Genomic DNA, 24,177 nt, shown 5'->3' with positions numbered 1-24,177 from the left:
TCTAATATTACATGTATATATATATACTAGTTAAATATATAGAGTTTTCATTCATTTCAAGCTAAATGCTATGCTATGGAAATACATTTCAAAGATTAGCACTAATACTATAGTTTTATCTCATCAAATATTGTTTAGAACAATAAGGGTTAGAACAAGGCATTATGAATCTTAGTGTTAAAATGTGATAAGCCATTTAATAGTTTTGCCTTTAGAGACTTGGATATTTTTACAAAATTGAATTTAATTGGCCTTCATTTTTAAGGACCTGAGACTTCAATTCTTATGCTGATGTTTCTATACTGCCTTTTAATACTTTGATCAACATTATAATTTATACTATCACTGAAATTCATTAAACTGAAATCAGCCCAGCTGATGGGGCTTGGTGGTTGAGCGTTGACCTATGAACCAGGAGGTCACAGTTCAATTCCCGGTCAGGGCACATGCCTAGTTTGTGGGCTCAATTCCCAGTGTGGGATGTGCAGAAGGCAGCCGATCAATGAAACTCTCTCAGCATTGATGTTTCTCTCTCTCTCTTCCTCTCCCTTCCTCTCTGAAATCAACAAAAATATATTTTAGGAGAGAAAACGTGAAACCAAAATGAGCAGGAAGCTTGATAAGCTTATATTTATAATTTTATTTGTTCTATTGATTATGTCTTTAAAATCATCTCCAAAAAAAATAATAATAAAATAAATAAATAAATAAATAAAATCATCTCCATTGTCATCTCCAATATTGTATAATAGATCTGTATAGTCCTCTCACTTTGCTATACAGTGTTTGATCATTTCTGTTCAACTGCAATCCGCTAAATAACACATATTTGTTAAAATATTCCAAGAAACATTGTGAATTTTAATTCCAAATTTCACAATGTGGTTGTGACATCCAACCAGATGTGTATGTTTAGTGTTCTTTTGCTATTTTTAGTTATTGTTGTAGCACAGCAAAGAAGTCAGGTGATATCTTTTAAGGAGCCGATCAAAAACCTCATATGGTTTTTCTGGTAGTGGAAGTGCAATTGGAAAGCAAAATATTTTTGTATTAAAGAGAAAAGGCACAAGTTTATCTTTGCATAAGTCCTACAAAGAAATCCTTCATAAAATACCCTAGTCTCAAAATGCATCCCAAAGTGACATTAATTAAATATTTCTTATACAAAATAAAGCAGGCACTTTGTTATTCCTAATTATTAAGAATTTAAGACAGGAAATGAAGTCAGTCAGACATGCAAGCTTCCGTAACGTTTAAGACATAACTAATAAAGTGGTGTGTAATAGGATTAGACTCAGCCCTCTGCATCATACACCATCCTCCAATATCCTTTATTTTTTCCTTCCTGGATACAGAGATGATAATTGATAGCTGTGCTAGTCAGTATATTACATAACAGAGTTTTATAACCCACTGTTTGGAGGGTACTGGGTATAGCTACAGTATGAAATGATTAATTGCGAAGTTATTTCAATTTAACAACCATTGTATCAACAGAATACTTGTGTAGATGCTTCATAAATGCCCACATAATTTTAAAGAAACTAAACGAAATACTTTCCTGCACTTTTTGTTCTGTCTCTATAATCAATTTCCATGGGCTTTAGACCCCTGTGAGGAAGCCACATTGGAGACACAATACCTGCCATGCCCAATTGCTAACTTGTAGGGGTCCGTTTCATGACCTAGTGAGCACATATTAAAAACATTCCATTCTTCATTCTATCCTGGGCCAGTTGGTAGTGCTTGTTACTAAACAGTGAGCTTAGAGTGCTTCAAAATGTTCCAGTTCTGCCAAAATGACCACAATCTGAAAGTAGCCAGGAAGTAATTCTAGAACAGTAGTCGAAGAGCACAGCTGCATGGCGGTTTAGTGGGACAGACCTAATAAATTTTATTCTCTTTTAAATAGATATTTAGCTACTGTTTTATTCTCAAGGGTCACACATACCCATTCAATATCTACTGTCTTTCCTAGCATGAAAATTAATATGGATAAACTAAATGTTAAATGTTATGTATATACAGATTAAAATATCTGTTTTTGCTATCAATAATGATAATTTAATTTAAAAATATCTTTACTTTCTTGTCTCTGCATTCTATTTCTCATGGCTTATGTTAAGCCATATGTAGTTTAGTAACATAATACTATATTTTTACCATAATTTTAATATATTGTTTTGCAAATGATAATAGAGAACTTTGATTATATTGTAGCAATCGTTTAGCACTGAAAATCGAAGTGTATACTTTTAATGATGACATCATTACATCATTAATAGTATTTTGACAAATTTTAATGTTGCCTCCATGTCATTAATAATAATAAAAACTATTAATCTCAATCCCTTTAGTATAATCATAGAATTTTTAATATGTGGTGAGGACTTTTGAAATCCATAATTCAGTTCCCATATTTTACAGATGAGAAGATTGTGATTCAGGGAGCTAAATGACTTAGTCCTAATTCCCAGTTTGCTAAAAATTACTGCCCAAAATATACAAAGCAAGTTTTCTGACTCTTACAGTATTTTTATTAAAACACAGTAATAATTAAGCCATTCTGTTATCTTTTATAATATGTTACATATATTATTTCTGCCATTTCTGATACACATTATAAACATAGGCATTTCGTATTATTAAGTACAGGCAGAGGAATTTTTATTTCTTCATAGAATAAAGTCATTTTGGTAACCATACAGTCAGTAATGAGACCAGATTAAACTTTACCAACTTTTTATTTGGTGGATAATGTAAACCAATTAACAATTATAAATACTGTAATATGTGTACTAATCTAATTAAGCAAGTTCTCCTTGATATTCAAAATAGCCTTAAAAACATTGTGTTGATAATTTCTTTTACATAGATGAAGAACTTTTCTCTGGAATGTATATAGATTTCATGGGGACAGATGCTGCTATTTTTCGAAGTTTAACTAAAAGGAATGCAGTCAGAACTGATCAACACAATTCCAAATGGCTAAGTGGTAAGAAAACATTTTATACATTTTTTTAGAATTATGCTTTAGACTAATTTGTTTAGTTCCATAATAAAAATTAGGTAAAAAATGGTAAAAAGATAAAGAATTACAGGGCCTTGTCATCAGTAACAGTATTTCTGACTTTATGATTTTAAAAGTTTAGGATAAGTAAATAATTGAAATAGTCATATTCTAACTCTTTACTAATCACCACACAATTATTATAGAATATATAAATTTTAAAAATGACAGTGATATTCATCATACATGCTTGTACACAAGAATCCTCCCTTATTGTTTAAGTGTAACATATTATAATTAAATATGTTACTTATTCATTTAGATTGTATGTGTTAATAATGTCAAAGCTAAAAGTTCTCTAAATTTATGAAGATAAAGTAAATAGGGTATATTCAGAAGCTATATTTGTTTTATACTTAGATTCTAAATTATAAAACTGGTATATATTATTTTTTCATAATTTGACTAAGATTTAATAGAAATCATAGTTATGATAATTTTATGATTATCAGTATTCAGCTGCTTCCAGTTCTTAGGATCACATGGAATTCACATCATCAAAGGTACTCATTTGACTTTAATGCACAATTTCAATGAGCTCCTGCTGTTGAGAGGAGGAAGAAACCACTGACGTCTTTGTCATTTCACCCTGGGGGAAATTTCTAGCTCACCCTAAATTTGGCAATTTCCTTACCATTGCACAGTTAAGCATGAATCACCACAGTAAAGCATCTTGTTTCACTGATAGGCCAGCACAAGAAAGAGTTGATTGTCCATTTTCTTCTTCAGATTATTCCTCTGCTACATCTGGAAATAGAATATCCTAAGAGTTGTTTTGTTCTTGAAATAAGGAATCCCTCTATGTCTTCAAATGACGTCACTTTTTTCCTTGAAAAGTTTCCCTTTTATTTCATACACTGTATTTTAAGAAAAATGTGTTTTTCAGATCTTGGACTCCCAACTCCTCATTCCATTCTGCTTCAGTGAATTTGAGTTTATATGCACTAGATTGAAAACCACACTTTGAAAAATAAACCTTTTTTCCCCCCCGTAAAACGACTGACTGTCAGATTCCAAGGGAAATAACTGGTAGAATAGTTTTTCAAATTTTTAAAACTCATCAGTGCACAAAGGTTTTTTTTTTTTTGCATTTACTGAACTTCCAGAATATATTGTAGACAGAGAAAAATAGTCTGAGCTGTCATATTATAACTATATTTTGTGGCACTTGACATTTGAAATGCGATATGTTGTCTGAATACAATTACTGCTTTTATACTTTTTGCCTATGAACATCAAATTATTGTTTTACACCAAAGATGGAGAAACCACGTGTCTGTGGTCTACTTGGATGAACAGTAGATGGATTTTTCGCATGAGTATATTATAGTCTCTGTATTTCTTTTTAGAACCCATGTTTGTGGATGCACATGTCATCCCAGATGGAACTGATCCAAACGATGCTAAGATTTACTTTTTCTTCAAGGAGAAACTGACTGACAATAGCAGAAGTACAAAACAGATTCATTCCATGATCGCTAGAATATGTCCTGTAAGTATCAACATTTTAAAATTCAATTTATTTAAACTAAAAAAATAAAGCAACCAAAAAACACCCCCCAAAACAAAAACAACAACAGAGTTCACCCATTTTAACCACTTCTACCACACCTCACTCTGTCTCTTGCAGCCACTGATCTGTTCTTGTATCCATGAGCTTTTATTGCTTGTGTTTAGGTCCCACATATAAAGGAGAGCATACATACCTGTCATTCTCTGTAGGACTTATTTCATTTAGCATAATGCAAATCCACAATATCATGAACAATAAGATGAGGCTGAATAATATTATTTCCCTGATAATTGTGTTTATATGCCTCATTTCTTTATCCATTCATTTGTTGGTAGACACTGAGGTTGTTTCACTCTCTTGGCTCTTATAAATAATGCAATGGGGTCATATATCTTTTTGAATTAGTATTCCATTTATTCAGATAAATAACCAAAAAGTGGAATAGTGGAATTGCTAGATTATTTGATAGTTCTATTTTTAATTTTTTGAAGAATCTTCACACTATATATATATATATATATATATATATATATATATATATATATATATATATTATATGATTTCAGAGAGGAAGAGAGAAGGAGAGAGAGATAGAAACATCAATGATGAGAGAATCATCAATAGGCTAACTCCTGCACACTGCCCCCTCCTCCTCCCTGGGGATTGAGCTCACAAACCCGGCATGTGCCCTGACCAGGAATCAAACCACAACCTCCTAGTTCATGGGTTGACTGACACTCAACCACTGAGTCACACACCAGTCGGGCCTTCACACTATTTTCCATATTGGTTGCAACAAATCATATTCCCACCAACAGTGCACAAGGGTTCTCTTTTCTCCATATCCTTGCCAACACTTTTTATTTCTTATCGTTTTAATAATAATAAAAGCATAGAATTCTAATTAGACTGGACATCCTTCCAGACAAAGCCAGGGCTGTGAGGCAAGCCCAGGTCCTGGGTGCCAGCCCGCGGTCAGAGGGAAGCCAGTGTCAGCAGCCAGGGGAAGGAAGGCCTATTCTTGCATTGGACCTCTAGTCTTTTTAATAACAGCTATTCTAACAAGTGTGAAGTGATATCTCACTGTGGTTTCAATCTGCATTTCCCTGGTAATTGGCAATGTTGTGCATCTTTTCATGAACTTGTTGGCCATCTGTATGTCTATGTCTTCTTTGATAAAATATTTATTCAGATCATCTTCCCATTTGTAATTGATTTTTTTTTTGTTATTAAGTTGTATGGATTCTTTATATATTTTGGATATTATCCCTTATCAGATATATGATTCACAAACTAGAGGCCCGGTGCACAAAAATTTGTGCACTGGGGGGGGGGGCAGGGGGGGGAGTCCCTTAGCCCGGCCTGTGCCCTCTCACAGTCTGGGACCCCTCAGGGGATGATTATCTGCTGGCTTAGGTCTGCTCCCTGGGGAATTGGGCCTAAGCTAGCAATCAGACATCCCTCTGGCAGCCCAGGAGCCCTCAGGGGATGTCCACTTGCCAGCAGGGAGCAGGCCTAAGCTGCAGTTGGACATCCTTAGCACTGTTGAGGAGGTGGGAGAGGCTCCCACCACCACCGCTGTACTGGCAGCCGTCAGCCTGGCTTGTGGCTGAGCAGAGCTCCCCCTGTGAAAGCGCACTGACCAGGGGACAGCTCCTGCATTGAGCATCTGCCCCCTGGTGGTCAGTGTGTGTCATAGTGACCAGTCATTCCCAGTCGTTCTGCTGTAGGGTCAATTTGCATATTACCTTTTTATTATATAGGATAGTTTTTCCATTCAGTAGGTTGCCTTTTCATTTTGTTGATAGTGTTCATTTCTGTGCAGAAGCTTTTTAGTTTGAGGTTGTTACACTTGTATATTTTTGCTTTTGTTACTTTACTTTTGAGGTCAATTTAAAAAATCATTCCCAAGACCTATGTCAAGGAACTTACCACCTATTTTCTTCTAGGATTTTTGTGGTTTCTGGTATTACTTTCAAGTCTTTAATACATTTTGAGTTAAGTTTTTAAAAATATATTTTTATTGATTTCAGAGAGAAAGGGAGAGGGAGAAGAGATAGAAACATCAATGATGAGAGAATCATTAATCGGCTGCCTTCAGCACGCCCCCCTACTGGGGATTGAGCCTGCAACCCAGGCATGAGACCTTGACAGTAATTGGACCTGGACTCTTCAGTCTGCAGGCCAACATACTATCCACTAAGCCAAACCACATAGGGCTTGAGTTAATTTTTTGTATGGTGTAGGAAGTAGTCCAGTTCCTTCCTTCCTCCCTCCCTCCCTCCCTCCCTCCCTGCCTTCCTTCCTTCTTCCTTCCTTCTTTCTTTTTTTTTTACATGTGGCTGTTCAATTTTTCCAACACCATTTATTGAAGAAATGATTTAGCCCCCATTTTATATTTGTGACTTCTTTTTCATAAATTAATTGACCATATATGCATGGGTTTATTTCTGGACTCTCTATTCTGTTCCATTGATCTATTTGTCTATTTTACCCCAGTACCTTAGCTTTATATTATAGCTTGAAAACTAGGAGTGTGATACCTCCAGTTTTGTTTTTCTTTCTCAAGATTGCTTTGACTGTTATAATTTGAAGAAAAACTAAAAAATTAAGTTATGTAATTCTTTTTCTAATAGTTTACTTTTCTACTTTTATTATCTACTATTATAAATTAATCAAATATTAATAGGAGACATTTGAACTTAATATTTATTCACATCTCTCATAAGAGATATATACCATATTTCAACATAAAGTTTAATTCATAGAAATATTTTGGTTGTGGGTTTATATAAATAAGTAATTTTGATTAATTTTGCTATTTCATTTAATTATTAGTATTACAAAAAGCTAAATTTTATATTATAGAAAGAAACAGAATAATTATTGTGAATAAAATATAGGGAAACTTTATTAAAAGATAATTACTGAGGAGTTATCTACAACAGCAAATGTAAAGGAAGGCTTTAATAAAATCCTATCTAATAAAAGAGAAACATGGTAATTAGCGTACATCCACTACCCTTCCCATTGGCTAATCAGGGCGACATGCAAATTAACTGCCAGCCAAGATGGTGGCCGGCAGCCAGGCAGCTTGAAACTAACATGAGGCTTGCTTGCTTCAGTGACGGAGGAAACCAATGTTCCCCGCCTGCCTTGCCGGTCTCTGAGCTTGCAGTTTGAAACATAGTTAAAAATATAGAAGCTAAACAAAACCCCAGAAACCTGCTTTTAGCGAGCCGGGATCTCAGAGCTGAAGTTGATACAGTGTTTCGATTATAGAACCCAACAAACCAGATACCTGCTTTCAGCAGCAGAGGCCTCAGAGCTGGAGTCAGAGCTAAAGCTGGCCCAGAATAAAAAAAAAAAGAAAAGAAAAATTGGAGCGGTTGGTAGCTTCAGTCACCCGCCAGCCTGAAAACAGCCCTCAGCCCCTCACCCAGACTGGCCAGGCACCCCAGTGGGGACCCCCACCCTGAAGGGTGTGTGACCAGCTGCAAACAGCCATCATCCCCTCACCCAGGCTGGCCAGGCACCCCAGTGGAGACCCGCACCCTGAAGGGTGTGTGACCAGCTGCAAACAGCCATCATCCCCTCACCCAGGCTGGCCAGGCACCCCAGTGGAGACCCGCACCCTGAAGGGTGTGTGACTAGCTGCAAACAGCCATCATCCCCTCATCCAGGCTGGCCAGGCACCCCAGTGGGGACCCCCACCCTGATCCAGGACACCCTTCAGGGCAAACCAGCCGGCCCCCACCCATGCACCAGGCCTCTATCCTATATAGTAAAAGGGTAATATGCCTCCCAGCACCAGGATCAGCGGAGCCACAAGGCCTCCTGGCACCGGGATCAGCATGACAGGGGGCAGTGCCCAAACCCCCTGATCGCCCTGTGGCTCTGTGTGTGACAGGGGACGGGGCCACAACCTCCCTATCTGCCCTGCTCTGTGCATGACAGGGGGTGGCACCCCAACTCCCCAATCGGCCCTGCTCTGAGCCCAACCAGGGGCTGCACCTAGGGATTGGGCCTGCCCTCTGCCACCCGGGAGCAGGCCTAAGCCAGCAGGTCGTTATCTCCCGAGGGGTCCCAGACTGCAAGAGGGCACAGGCCGGGCTGAGGAACCCCTCCCTCCCCCCCGAGTGCACAAATTTTTGTGCACCAGGCCTCTAGTATAATTATAAACAGTAATCAAAATATTTTTGTTTTAACAGTAAGTATATATAGTAGCTCAAAAAAATCATGATATCCACTCATACAGGAGTTTTACAGGCTTTTCCTGACATTCATGATTAGCATCCTTTGTGCAGAACTATTTCTTAAAGCATTTAGTGTTTAAAATACTTTTCAATATCATACTGCTCCACTGATAGTGGAACTCACCTGCCTCTCAATCACTTGCAGTAAGGCGGCAAAGTCGGCTGAAGGACTGGAAGGCTGCTGGGCATACAGAAAACAAACAAATATGTTATCAATAGAGACTATCGGCGAATGATCCCAATACCATTTTCCCTGTCCTATTTGGGGAAATATGTATATTAAAGCATCTGACTAGGTATACTGAGGAGTAAAGGCTAACACAGAAAAATGAAGGAGAAAATTAGAATTATTGGGGGCCATTTGGTGTTAAGTATAAATCAACTCTGCTGACCACAGTAGGATCTGCAAACTCACTGTATACAGTAATATTCATATTGGAGACAATGAGGTGTAAAGAAAAGGCACATTAAATTACCTATGTTCCGTATCATTTTATAAATATTTCCATCATTTATTGTTATGTTTATAAATCTTTAGGAAATATATTCATTCAATTCTTTTTTAAAACATTTCCAGTTGATACAACACTGTAGAAGAATAATAGTATATAACCTGTGGCTATTTTATAGCATACTATATATCTTAAATATTCCTCTCTAACTATTGATATTCAAATATGGTTAACATAGTCATCCTTCAGATTTCAAGTCCCTGACTAATACAAATCCAAGTTGTAATAGACTTCAGTATTTACTTAAGCAAACTGAAATGTGTTCACAAAATGGTTTCAGAATGACACAGGTGGACTGCGTAGCCTTGTCAACAAGTGGACTACCTTCCTAAAAGCGAGGCTGGTGTGCTCGGTAACCGATGAAGATGGCCCGGAAACACACTTCGATGAATTAGGTACATAGATGTGAATCTGAAAAATGTTTGAAAGAGACTTTGTAAATTTTATAAAATTTAATAATAAACTCTCAGGAGAGGATGTATTTTACATGGATGTTTTCAGCATAAACAATATGTCCATCTGAATTAATGATCTGGATACTCTCAATAAATTTAAGTATTTTTAAAATTTGTTTTGTATCTGAATGGATTGCTGAAACATTTAGTTCATTGAATTCCCCATGATATATTCCTAAATTCACTTTGAATTTAAAATAAATAGCTCTTTCTTTGTATTCCTCAACAAGAATTTTATTTGCAAAAATGTCACTAAAAACAGACATTTTTGTAATCATAACAATTGTTTATTAATTGCAGTTTGTTTTTTGTTTGTTTGTTTGTTTGTTTTTAATTGCTTAAAGTATTACAAAGGGTAATTGCAGTTTTTTGTTAGAAAGTTACTTCCAGGTTTTGTTGTTTATTACTTTATTATCTATGCCATTGTCTTTGCTTTAATATACTTTAAACTTCTTGTTGTCAGAGGAATTGTTAATTAAAAATATCACTAGCAACTTTGACCATAAGCCAAAAAAATTCTTATTTTGTATAAAGAAAAAAGTCCCTGTGCAAAAGTTTTCATCCATGTGAGAACTTCTAACCCTACATCAGAAAAATGTATATAATCATTAAAGGATATTTAGAAAATGCAGAGAAAAAAAGCAGAAATAGTTTAAGGTTACGTGGTTCTAGTTCACCTTATATTCCATTGTGCCTTTTTCACTTAATATTATTTTATTAGCATGGTTTCCATAATGTTATAGTCTTCATAAATCCTGTTAGTGGTTGTATGACATTTTATATAATTTATTTTACCATGTGCCTATAATTTAATTCATTTAGTTTTTAAATTGGAATGATGCTGCAGGAATCTCTTTCTGAATTATTTTCATAGTTTAAGTTATTTTCTTAGGGTAAATTTTAAAAATACATTTAATATTTGGGAACTTGAAAGAATGATATTTCTCTTTTATAGAGGATGTATTTCTGCTTGAAACTGATAACCCAAGGACAACACTAGTGTATGGCATTTTTACAACATCAAGGTAATTATTAAATAATTATATCTTATGATTTAAACAGTAAACTTTATTGAGCAATAGTAATTATTACTAAAGCATTCTTTTCAATTTTTTAATTCTTTTTTAATCACTCGAGGACATGCTTTTATTGATTTTAGAAAGGAAGGGAGAGGGAGAGAGAGAGAGTGAAATATCATTATGCTAGTGAACATTGATTGGTTACCTCCCACATGCACCCTGACTGGGCATTGAAGCTGAAGCCAGGGTATGTGCCCTGGCCGGGAATCGAACCCAAGACCTTTCGGTGAATGGGACAATGCTCCAACCAACTGAGCCACACCAGCCAAGGCTCTTTTCTACTTTTAATTTTGCCTAGCATTAAGGATTTAATCTTCCTGTTTTGTTACTTTTGCTTATAAGCTGAACTAATGCTTTCAAAACAGTTTTGTACAGAGTATAATTATATGATGTTTTCTCAAAGAAAGAAAAAATTGAATTATAATGCAGAATAAAGTATATATGATTTTTGTTTTAAGGAAATAATTTGAAGACTCATGATTCAAATAGAACTTTTTGAATTTCTATTAAACAACTTTTACTTCTAGAGCAATCTAAGGTGATTACTTAGAAGCTAGCAAAATGCTGAACATGTTTTTATGTTCTATGTGGCAGTATTTCATATATTTGAATATATTTGAAAATATATTTAAAAATATATTTGATGTTTTCTAATTCTCTAGAATGCCTAAGCCCAATTATTATATTCACCATATCCTCACCACTTCCTGTACACATTTTTTATTTTATTTTACATTAGGAATGTTATTCAGAATTCAATATAATATTCCAGCATGGAATGCAGAATCTACTGGGCCCCTTTCATTAAACAATCAACTACAAAGTGAAAATTTAGAGATTTTAGTAGTATTTTCTAGTAAGGAAAACATGATATGATTGCAAACTATAGCCATTCAATGAGAAATAAAACCACAGGGATATTGGTTTACATCATATTTACATTTGCCCTTAAGATATCTAAAAAGATGTCCTTTGGGATAAGTTTAACTTCTGTTCTAACAAAGAAAGTAGTTTGATTTAATTCGCAAAGAATTCAACAAAGAAACAAATAACCAAATTCTTAAGAAGAAAATGTTTGTTTCAAAAAAAATATTTTCCTAGTTTCTGTTTTTCCCATACCAATAGCTTTAAGATTAAAAAATTTAAATGGTCATTTCTGATTATTAATGCTAATAATTAATAATATACCTTGTTTTTTCAATGGGCATATAAGTTTTCATTGGCCATCTAAGTTTTCCATTATGCATCTGATGTAAGAGAAATACGTGAATTGGAGAAAAGTTGGTTTCAGTCAATCTGCCTTAGTGATAATGCCAATGGTTTTCATTAAGGATCCAATCTAAGTTTATGGGATTTTACTGACTAAAGGTAACTTAATGAATCTGTTTAGATCCCCTTTTTTTCTGTGACTAGCAGAGAAAGCAAATAAATAATGATGATTCAGACTTTTCCAATACTATTTAGGATAACCTGTAAGAACACTCTCACATTAAAAGTCAAGATAAAGAGATGATATTCTCTTATGAATGAAATTTGTTTCTGTCAGTTAAGTTATAATAGGCTGTATTGATAGTGATTTAGAATTCAAATTCATATTTTAAATAAATCAATTTTTTGTTTCTAAGATAAACTAGTTAGAAACTTCTTTAATCTATACTATATTACAGAAACATTAAGAACTTTTCTATAACTTATTGTCTATTACATTCATGAATGAATTAAATGTCTTAATGCTTTTTGTATCAATGGCTTATTTCAAAATAGTAGAAGCTTTTTTAGCTTTACAATGTGTACCATAAAACTGAACTTCTCCTTGAAGAATTATATCAACTTTTTATCATGAACTTTGCCATCTACTTTTAAAATTGTGTTTAAATTAAAATAATCAGAAAATGGATCTCTTTCTGATTTCTTTTTTTTTTTTAGCTCAGTTTTTAAAGGATCAGCAGTGTGCGTGTATCATTTATCTGATATACAGACTGTGTTTAATGGTCCTTTTGCCCACAAAGAAGGGCCAAATCATCAGCTGATTTCCTATCAGGGTAGAATTCCATATCCTCGCCCTGGAACTGTAAGTATCCAGAAAAGTTTCTTTGTTATTTTGCTTTTTTTTAAAATGGAATTTTAAAATGTAAATCAGTTTGACAGTCATTAAATACAACCAAAGACCTACTGGTATATTTATTATAAATTTTCAGGTCACAGCTTCCCAGATTTGGGATTTTCCAAATATGTCATATATGTTATAACACTTTTTTCCTAAATGCTATTATTAATAAATCTTATTTAGATTTCAAGGCCACTGGTTATGTATCAGGGCACAGATATTTTCCTAATTGTATTGACATAAAAACCATAGCTTGGAAAGTGTTAACCTTTTGGTGGCAACCTAAGAATTTGGATGCTAGTCACTTTTCACAGCTCTTCTTTATATTAAGGAATCTCATCTATTTTAGTGAAGACATAACCAGGTGAGAATTAATTTAGAGATAAATCATGTGGAGATATTTCAATTTTAAGGGGTATATTTATTTTAAAAGTCTATGTTGTTATTTCTAATAGATAGAAAATGGTATGTGTGAGTAAATAATTACAGTGAAAGTGATGTTACAATTCAAACGATTTATAAACTATAAAGTTTCAAGGCATACAAATATATCTGAGTCTTGCAATATTAATATCAAAGAGTACATTAAAACTAACCTTTTTTCAGGTAAAGTTGTAGAAAGGGCACTGGCAGATTGGAATTGAAATGTTTCTAGGACAACAATGACCACAGTCCTACCGTTAGTTTTTTATTTGACCCATAATATAGCTGTCTTGCACGCTAGAATACTGATTAGTTTCTGTCTCGGTAAAATGTCATACAGTGTACTGACTGGGAGGAAATGTAGATGTGACACAATTGACATCAAGAGAAATACCGTTTTCCTATGTCTGTGCTTTCGTAGGATAGAGTCAAAATTATAAAATAGGGTGTATGTAAGTAAAGAATGATTGAATGATTTTATGGACAAAATTAAAATATAGTCGTTAAAATAATATTTACTTTTAAAGAGTTTTTTTCTTTAACTTGAATATGAAATTCCCTTTGCCAATATGCTTTCAGATATCCATTCTACATCTTTTTTACCAATTGTTGATCCACTTTGTTTTTGTGTAACTATTAGAGTTTATTTACAATGTATTATTTACTCCCTTATTTTTTATCATCTAAAATTATACTGTAGTCAGTTTTTTTTACAATAGAAGAAATTATTTGCAAAGACTTTAAAGAACTTATTTATTCAAAATAAAAGGGCGCAAGTTTGGTTTCCTGTTAGGAACCATAAAGGTTAATCATTTTATTAGCAAATTAACTTTTAATTAACTTTGGAAGGATTATCAGCATTGCTACTAATCCATGAAAAAAATGTATTTTAAAAACCATACTCAATTATTGCTGGCAACACAGTCCTATCATAGAATGCATAATCTCCTTTTAAATTACCTCTTTATGATGCTCATAGCTCAACAAAAAACGCGGAAAATAAAAACATTTAATTATTTTGTATGACATAGAAAAAGAAGTCAAGAGATATAGCCATTTTAAGATACCTCAGTTTAGGGAGTGTTGGATAAAAAGCAGACATTACATAAGACAGGGGCAAGTAAAGGGGGGATTGAGCAACTTTCAAATTCCATTATAACTCTAAAGTGCTCATTTTTCACTCACTGTATTTCTTGCATTTCCAGGTGACTCACTGATAATGTATTCACAGATAAATCACATTTTTGAGAATTACTTGATATTTGAAGTTGACCAAGTCATTGCTTCACCATAATACAGTAAATTTAGAGTTGGTTGTTATTACATATACTTAAAAAAAGACTTTATTGTTTTTGAGAAAGAAAGAGAGAGAGAAACATTGATCAGCTGCTACCCACATGAGGTTGAGCAGGGTGTGTGCATATGTGTATATTCTGACTGGGAATCAAATCTACCACCTTCCAGTACATGGGACAACGTTCCAACTCACTGAGCCACGCCGGCCAGGGCTGATGGTGTATACTTTTATCCATTTGTCTTTGAACAGCACATACATGGGATATAGTACAGGAGCAATTGATTTGTAAACTCAATACCTTAAGAGAAAGCCCTTGGATAAATCAATAAAACAAATAAAAGCTAGCCACACTAATTTAATCAGGGTTCATGGCCCCAGAGCTGCATTGAGTATGGGGGTGGGGGGTGGGAGACAGCTTATACCAGCTCACAAGAACAGTGCACCTTGTCTCAAGTAAGGACATCATGCTAATAACTTGAAATCAGCATTGTGGGAGTATTTGCACTATGGAAATTGGCAAATATTACAAATCAGGAATTTCCCCCCTAAAGCCTCCCTCGTCCCAGTGCTCATCAGACTCTTCACCCAGATCAAAGGGACACTGAGCATCACAGTGCGAGAACCCCTCAGGTCAGATAGCAGTTATTCTACATAAAAGGTGGGGGTGGAGAAACCCTTTTTAGTAAAACAGTAAACTAACGTGAAACTACAAGAGCCTGCCAGCAGTCCCACTCTCACTATTCCCAGGCTCCAAAAATGAGCATTTTCTTTTCCCTGTTCTAAAGCAGTGTGGAAGAAGCTGGGCTTAGCAACAAGCATCTGGAGCTGACTCCGTGAAGAAAAGGGAGTAATCAGTCCTTGAGCCATATTTCTATAATGGGCTCTCTTACATCTGGTGCTGAGAAAAGAGCAGCTCTTTCAAATTAAAAAAGTCAAATGAGTGAGCCTTCGGGAATCAAGGAGGCAGGGTGGAGGAATGACCTCTGGAACTCCTCCCAGGAAAGCATTCCTCCCTGAAGATTCGGCCCCTCCACCCTTTCCTGAACAACACACCCGGAGTCAGCTCTCTGACTCAGAGCGGCCAGCGTCTGTCTCTTCCCTGCGCTTCCAGGATTTCATATCCCATTCATGGAGCCAGAAGACCTACAGCCAAGTGCCCCAGAGCATTGCCTCTTCTCTAGGGTTAAGAATGTTGCCTCTGAAATCCTCCCAATGAAGGATCGCCATACGTTATTTCCCTACACAGTCGTCCAGTTGCCAGGTCACCCTCATAAACATATAACCGGATTCTTAAAAGAAATGACACTGGCAGAAATCTTACACGCTCGTTGTAATGTTCCCTGTAGATGCGTCATTGAAAACAGGACTGAGAGCTGTGTTAGCAAACTGCCCCACCAGCAAGTCTAAGTTAGTAGGAAGAAGCCTGACAATTGTGTCATAATGTTGTTCCATAAGTAATTCAAGTTTGTGGAAGAAACAAGACACCTTTGGTATGTTGCAAAGGGCTGCCAAAGACTGCAGATTCTCTCTGTGGCTGAGCTAACATATTACATGATCCCGTTGCAATGTGTACAAAGCTTCTGCAGAAGACTGTGTTTGCACATGCCAGCCTGTTCAAGCAGAGCCTAATGAAAGTGTTCAGTTTTAATATCTATTTACTAGAAATGGAGCAGAACCATCGGTTTCAATCATGTTGCTTTGACCAGGTCTGGTATCTGGTAGAGCAAAAGAGCAAAAGAAATTCTCAATCCACATAGTGCTGGCAAGAAAAAGAGAAGTTGATTGCTAGCACTTTTATTAATTGCAGTGCATTGACCTGTTGTTCTTACGTTAGGAGCATTTCTATGTCTCTGAGATGTTTGAAAATATTAATAAAGTTTATAATAATATTAAACACATAGGGCATGTAGACATGAACATTCAAATTGCATACTTTTTCAATTCATTCACAATGTGTGAATAGCCCTGGCTGGTATGGCTCAGTTGGTTGGAGCATTGTCCCATGCACCAGGTCATGGGTTTGATTCCCTGGTCAAAGCACATTCACTGGGTTTCAGCTTCCACCCCAGGTAAGGGAACTTAGGGGAAGCAACTGACCAATATTTCTCTCTCGCATTGATACATCGAGTTCTTTCTTTCTCTCTTTCTCTTTCTCTCTCTCTCTCTCCCTCCCTCTCTCTCTCTTTCTCTCTCTCCCTTCCTTCCTTCCTTTCTTCATCTAAAATCAATAAAAAGCATATCCTCGGGTGAGGATTGCAAAAAACCACACACCAAAAAACACATGAATAAAATAGACAGTAAATATTGCAGTCTGGAGGAGCGAGTGTCCATCAGCCTTGTTTGGGAAGGCATGTAAAAATATATGAGTTGAGCTCATTCTGAAGGGCAGTTGGATACAAATTAGTTGGATAGGAAGGAAGGATGTCTCAAGCAAAGGTTACACTACACATTACAAGGCAAAGAAAGAAAAGAATAAGTGAGCCCTAGAAGCTCTGCGTGGCCTAGCAGGACTGAGCAGAGGGTTCTTCTGGAAGTGTGGGGAAATGTGAGGAAGAAGAGGGCCAGCTGGTGCATTAAGTGCAAGACTTTATGTAATTGTTTGGGCTTTAAATAAAGGGTCTAGATTACCAAGGGTCTAAACATGAGGTCAGTTTCCTCAGAATACAAGTTTTATAGACCAATGCTAGTAACTAGCCCAGATTCTGGAATGTTTCTAAGTCTATCTATTTATCCATTTACCACTCATCTTTCAAGTGTTAGGTCAAGCTCCCCTTGACCATTTCAATAACTCCTTCTCTGACTAGTTTTGCATTTATTTTCTGCTGTTTTCAGCCTCAGCTGTTACTTCTTTCCTCCACTTTGTGTTCTATGACCCAACAATGCCCCAGAAATTACAATTCTCTAAATACTCCAAACTTTGTTTACTTATCTCTAAACCACATCACTGACTCCAGCAGTCTTAAGTTTTCCACTATTCTAAATGTGTTTAAAAATTTTGACTCTTTTTTTAAAAAATTTATCTTTATTGTTGAAATATTACAGATGTCTCTCCCTTAATATTACAGATGACTCTTAAACATATATGGCAATTGATTATGAATCAAGCTCTCTTGTTTATTTTATATTTGTCTTAAATTACTTTTATGTGTCTTGTTATTTTGCTTTGACTATGTCCATCTTTCTTACCAGAATACTTGTGTCTAGAAGACAATTGCAGCTTTTTATTCTTAATTTTTCTCCTGGGCACATCAAAATGATTCTTGGATAAAAAGCTGCCCAGAGAATGGACCTATGAATTAATATAGAATACATGAATAATGAAAACTAGTAGGATGGATGTGAGGATTAGGACAACATTTAGGAACATCAGAGGTCAGCCATGCACAGTAATACCTGGGAATAGGAACAAAATTAAGTAAGGGCAACAATTGTTCACACTTCTTCACATGGCATTCTTATTGTCCCTAGCATTTCACCTAACACTTTAGTAATCAAAACACTTAAAATGTCTTCACTCAGAAAAGGAGTGCTTATCACTGCTTGATAGACAGAAAGCTAGAACTGGAGCAAAACAAACACTAAAAGGAGAACTTTAACCAAAATTACTTAATGACTGTTTGTGGAGTAAAATTGCCCTTCTGAGGAATGAGAGACTAGCCTGATTAATGGACAAAGGCTTTATTTTATGGTAGCGCACGGATGTTATATTATCTTTAGATTTCAAGACACAAGCTTTCACAGACACAAGATGAGGGCTAAGTTGATCGCATCTTACTTATACTCGGCAGTGTTACCCTGAGCAAACTCTCAAGTTCAGATAGAGAGTCTGCAAAGGGTAATCGATTTTTGTCCCGGTCACCATCATTGTCATTTATTCTAGCTTATCTGTAGAGTTTATGTCATGAATCAATGGGAAAAATTAATTATTGTCAAAAAGGATTCTTTTGTGATTTTGAAGTAAACTTATCCTAGGAGTCACTTGTTCCTAGGAACGAAGTTCATTGTGAATATTATAAATAGAAGTTCCAAATGGGAGACATTTGAGAAAATATAAAATAACTGATTTGAATTTATTTGTTTGCATTATCTAATTGATAACTATGGTTTTGAGCAACCACAACATAATTTTTATCTGAGTTTTAATGATCATGAAGTAAAATCCCTAAATAAGACACATAATTTAAATGCTTTATCACGCTTGAAAATAATTGCTAACTGGAAATTATACAAATTGTAATATGTGCTAACTTTGGATCTCTCTGGAACTTACAAATGAGAGCACTTGCAAATGTTTAAAGAGACAACTCAGCTTCCCAGACCATAATTAGTGGTGTTTTATGAAGGTCTGGAACTATTTAAATTGCCCATGCATTTGTTCTTTCCATCTATTCATTCCATGAGCAATGTATTTCCCTTTTTCCACTTTGTATGAAGAATGAGGGTAGAAAACACCCGTAATTCTATACTTTTTGAGAAGCATGGAACACATCCATCAGTTTAGAACACCCTCAAATGAAATTCTTTACCCTCATTTGGTCTCCATTGTGGGCAATTTATAAACATTCATATTTAAATATAATGCCTCTTTTTGCAGAAGAAAAACATATGAACCCCAGATGAAAGTCTAGTTAATGGGATAACGAATAAGAGGCTTAGTTTTATGACTTGTCTCATTATCTCTCCATAGTAAAGTCATTTAATTGCTCCTTGTGCCTTTCTACAAAAAAGAGAACTATATTGACTGGCCCTGTAAAAAGTTCTAGTAATGTTAACTGGTCAAAGTTAGTCTAAAAATCGCATTCAGCATCACTCAATCTAAATGAATATGGCCGCATTCGTTATTTGCTGAGACTTACTTGCAGATGTTGGTCTGTCTGGTGCTACTGGCCCAGAGGCACTAACATTATTGGATAGCTGTTGCAAGGACTAACTCAGAGGTTGCCATGTCTTATTTGATCCCTAAAATTGTGTGTGTGTGTTTTTCATTGAGTCAACATTAAAATTTTGGAAGATTTCACATGAAATTCCATATTTCTATCTTCTGTTGAAATCTGGCCACCCTTGGCTTATATTCCTGCATAGAAGCAATCAGCTGGAAGTGAATGTTCATTGCCACTTTTGGATAAGGTGTAACTTTCCAGTTTGTTACTGTTTACCACAGATGCTGTGCCCACTGTTATGGTCAGGAAGCTTGCTGCATTGCTTCCTTTTTTTCTTGTACCTCTTTAAAAAAGATAAATGAAAACCAGAATGGTAGTCTTCTTTTCAAGAAAAATATGACAAAATATGTTTTTTTGTGTGTGTGTTTTTTTCCAGAAAGTAGAGATATTGACAAGTGTTTAATAGGGTTAGACAAATAATGTCCGTTTGTGTTAAATGATTGTAACTGCCCTGGCTGGGTGGCTTATTTGGTTGAAGCAGGGTCCCGTGCACCAAAAAGGTTTTGGGTTTGATTCCCAGTAGGAATGCAAACCAGAGGCAACTGATCAATGTTTCTCTCCAATCTCTCTCTCTCTCTCTCTCTCTCTCTCTCTCTCTCTCTCTCTCTCTCTCTCTCTCCCAAAATCGATAAACAGATCCTTAGATGAGGACAAATTAAAATTATACCCAACAGCTTCCCTCATATCACTTAACACTCAGATTCTATTCGTGAGCAGGTTCCAGCAGCTCCCAGGCTCCCCTTGAGTTTGGCCTCGGGTGCCCTATAAATGGAATCTTCTTTCTCCTCAGAAGCCCTTGTCATGCTCCCTGCCCAGAACTGCTGAAGCCGTCCAGCAGTCCTTTTTCAGAACTCATTTTGGCTTTCTGTCTGCCGCTTTGAACCTGATTCTCTGCATCTTCCCCCTCTTAGCCAGAATAGAGGTCCCTGTTTCTTATAGCCCCTGCACCAAAATTAGATGCCAGATGTAATAGAGTAATTCACTAGTCTTTGTCAAATATGTACTATTTGTCATAGGTCCAAGGGTGAAACAATGAACAGAATATACAGCTTACATTCCAGAGAGAGAAACAGACAATAGAAATCCAAGCAGCTGTCCTGGCCGATGTGGCTCAGTTGGAGCGTCCTCCTGTACACCGAAGGGTCACAGGTTCGATTCCCAGTCAGGACACACGCCCAGGTTGTGGGTTCCATCCCCAGTCAGGGTGTGTACAAGAGGCAACTGATCGATGTTTCTTTCTCACAATGATGTTTCTCTCTCCCTTCCTCTCTAAAATAAATATATGTGCACAGCTAATATCATGTACCGTTAGGCAAATAGGACTCTGAAGCAAAATAAAGCAGGCTAAGGAGATAGTGGAAATGGAGAAAGGGAGCTATTTTTATATGTGTCATCACCTTGAAGGAAGACACTTTTCAACTGAGAACTGAATGAGGTAACAGAGAAAATCATGGACTTGCGTGGAGTGTTTCAGATGGGGAATAACAAGTGCCAAGGTGCTGGAGGGCAGATGCCTGGGGCTCCAGAAGAGCGAGAACTGGGATGGGAGTGGTAGATGCGGGCCAGGCACACGGGGGCTTGCAGGCCGTGCTAGGCTGTTGGGATTTTATTCTAAAATTAATAGAAGTCACTGGGGCTTTTTCAATGGTTCCAGAGGGGAATTGTCAGGTTTAATTTACCACATCCAGTCCAACCTCCGACTTCAGAGGACACTCTTTTGGGAGAAGGGATCAGATGGAACAAAATTCCTGCACATTAGAGTTCTGATTGAATTTGATAATGATAGTCTAATTTATTTTAGCCAGTAACAGCATTTGATTATATCCACATGATGTTTTTTTCTAACAATACTATATCTGGCACAGAATAAGAAATAGAAAAGTAATGGATGAAGAAGGTGAAAAGTTATATACGCAGTGGTGTCAGCTCCTCTCAGAAAAGAAAAAGGATAGAATGAGTGGACTTAGCCTCATTCAAATAATCAAATTATACACCTTGTATATTCATTTTTTACAGATAGTACTATATATGGTTGTGTTGTTTACTCCTCAGTGGGCAGCAGATACACTTAAAACAACTTGAGCTAAATATTTTGAAAAGTTGAGGACTTTTAATCATTACTGAAACTAAGTAAGTATTTTATTAACTTGGTTTTTAAAAAATATTTTTTAGTGCCCAGGAGGAGCGTTTACACCCAATATGCGAACCACCAAGGAGTTCCCAGATGATGTTGTCACTTTCATTCGGAACCACCCTCTCATGTACAATTCCATCTACCCGATCCACAAAAGGCCCTTGATCGTCCGGATAGGCACTGACTATAAGTACACAAAGATAGCTGTGGATCGAGTGAATGCTGCTGATGGCAGATACCATGTCCTGTTTCTTGGAACAGGTAAGTAGTTGAGCTCAAATTATACTCCAGTGTGTAGAAAACGAGTATAATAGTAAGGACTATGCTTCTGAAACCAAAAAGTCCCCAGTGTTTATTTCTGTCTGACCATCAGTGAGATAGTTAACGTCTTTATGCCTCAGTTTCCACATCTGTAAATTGGAGTTGATGAAGTAAAATAAACTGCTTTATAGGGTCGTGTGTAAATGGATTAAGATAGATAGATAGATAGATAGATAGATAGATAGATAGATAGATAGATAGATAGATAGATAGATGATAGATAGATATAGATAGATAGATAGATAGATAGATAGATAGATAGATAGATAGATAGATAGATATGGCACCTAGAATAGTTCCTGGCACATATTACAGTGAAATGTAATGATAATGACCCGAATGAAGAGAGGAAGACATTTTAAGCCTGGGTAAGTGGTTTCCCAACTAAAGCAAATTTTGTGACATTTTTATTAATACATGGATCCATTTTTCAATGATAATGATAGATATGTTCTGTTCTAGATAACATTTGAAAGTGAACTTAATGAGCCAAATACTGATATTTTTTTAAAAGTATTGATGGTACTTTTTTAATATATTCATGAATTCTAGTTTGTCAGTTTACTTCAATAGACAATTTGAATGAAAATACTCCAGCTTATAGACCTACATGTTGTTGAATGGCTAGCCTTATAGCAGTGGTTCTCAAAATGTGGTCTTCAGACCAGAGGAGCAAAATCAGTATCACCCAAGAATTTGTTAGAAATGCAAATTCTCAGGCTCCAACCCAGGAACTCTAGAGAGGAGACCCAGCCATCTGTGTTTTAATAAGCCCTCCAGGTAAATCTCATCCACTCTAAAGTTTGAGAACCACTACTCAAAAAAAAAAAACAACTTTTTTAAAGAAACTAGTTTGCCTGTAAGGCAGTAATTAACAATATCTTAATATTTATCTAACATTCCTGACTACCGTGTAGGCATTGATGAAATCTATTTACTTGTCTTATTGCAATATTAGAACTAGTCCATGAAATTAGGTTGTTTCTCTACTAGTTTAAGAAATGGATATACAATAAAAGTTGTCTGTAAACATCATTATAAAATAGGTAGTGGTGGAATATGTATTCCGAGCTAAGGAAGAAATTGCACTCAAACTTCAGTCAATGTAAGATGTGAATACTATTTTGTGGCTAAATATAATTTTCGAAGTCTGCTTTTCTTATAAAGTTCCTATTGTACCCTTGTTTATTATTATACTTAAAACCTCAGCTGTGAATCTTTCACTCTCATATAATTACAGCTTATACTGGTCTGAGGTTGAGAAGCTTCTGACATGCACTGTTGGGCATCCTCTCCCACACTTGGCCATATCTATGTTTTCACTTGTCCTTCGTAGCTTACTCCGTACCCAAGCAATAATCCTTCCTCCCAGACTAACCGATTCCCACTCTGCTTTTAATTTCATCCCCTCCTGACATTGTCAAGACCATTCTTTATCAATTATATTCTAACTCATTTTTCTTACATTTTATTCTCCACTTAATTCTTGGCTTTGAAACCTTATGCTAGGATATAAAACTAGACCTAACCTTCACCCACTGCTACCTCAGCTATAGCGCTGGTTTTGCCAAGGTCTTCCATGCTCCCAAGGTAAGAAAATCCAATGGCCTTTATCATTAAAATGCCTCCGTCTCCTCTTTGCATCACTTGGCATTGGAGAATCTCTCTTTACTTGGTTCAGTCACAAGTTACAAAAGTCCTCTTTTCTCTGGAAGCTCCTTCTCAATTGCCTTCATTAGCCTGCATGTCTCCTGCCCATGAGTGTGGGCATTCCGGGAGGATCTTTCCATGGTCTTCTTTTTACATATTCTTAGGCCATCTTATTCATTCATTTGGTTCTAATAACCTGTAATCCCAAACGTGTATCTCTAGTCATTGAAATTTCTGAGCTCATTATTTGCATTTACAACTTACTGTTAGATAAACACAAATTGTACGATCCATTAACATTTTAGACACCATACTTCAAACTCAGTTCATTCACTTCTAAAACCCTCTATCCAATGCTTAATCTAGTCTTCCATATTTGTGTTCTTGTTGCACATTCCTCTCAAGGTTCAATTTATCCTT

At 36.0% G+C, this 24,177-nt stretch overlaps 1 protein-coding gene across 6 annotated transcripts in view; it reads left to right on the top strand.

Annotated features, from left to right (window-relative positions):
* Positions 1-24,177, top strand: part of SEMA3C (semaphorin 3C) — a 171,970-nt gene that overhangs the window by 96,162 nt on the left and 51,631 nt on the right. For 5 of the 6 annotated variants that reach the window (XM_059712151.1, XM_059712149.1, XM_059712150.1 and 2 more), the window contains 6 exons: positions 2,876-2,995; positions 4,420-4,562; positions 9,632-9,746; positions 10,762-10,831; positions 12,812-12,956; positions 21,825-22,047. In XM_059712151.1, coding sequence (XP_059568134.1) covers positions 2,876-2,995; positions 4,420-4,562; positions 9,632-9,746; positions 10,762-10,831; positions 12,812-12,956; positions 21,825-22,047 — 816 coding nt within the window. The remainder of the gene's footprint in view (positions 1-2,875; positions 2,996-4,419; positions 4,563-9,631; positions 9,747-10,761; positions 10,832-12,811; positions 12,957-21,824; positions 22,048-24,177) is intronic. The other variant, XM_059712155.1, reaches the window with a different exon arrangement.

The sequence above is a fragment of the Myotis daubentonii genome, chromosome 10 (assembly GCF_963259705.1).
Source record: "Myotis daubentonii chromosome 10, mMyoDau2.1, whole genome shotgun sequence".
NCBI classification, from domain to species: Eukaryota; Metazoa; Chordata; class Mammalia; order Chiroptera; family Vespertilionidae; genus Myotis; species Myotis daubentonii.
The sequence above is the reverse complement of the archived record's forward strand: the minus strand, read 5'-3'. Positions and strand labels throughout refer to the sequence as shown.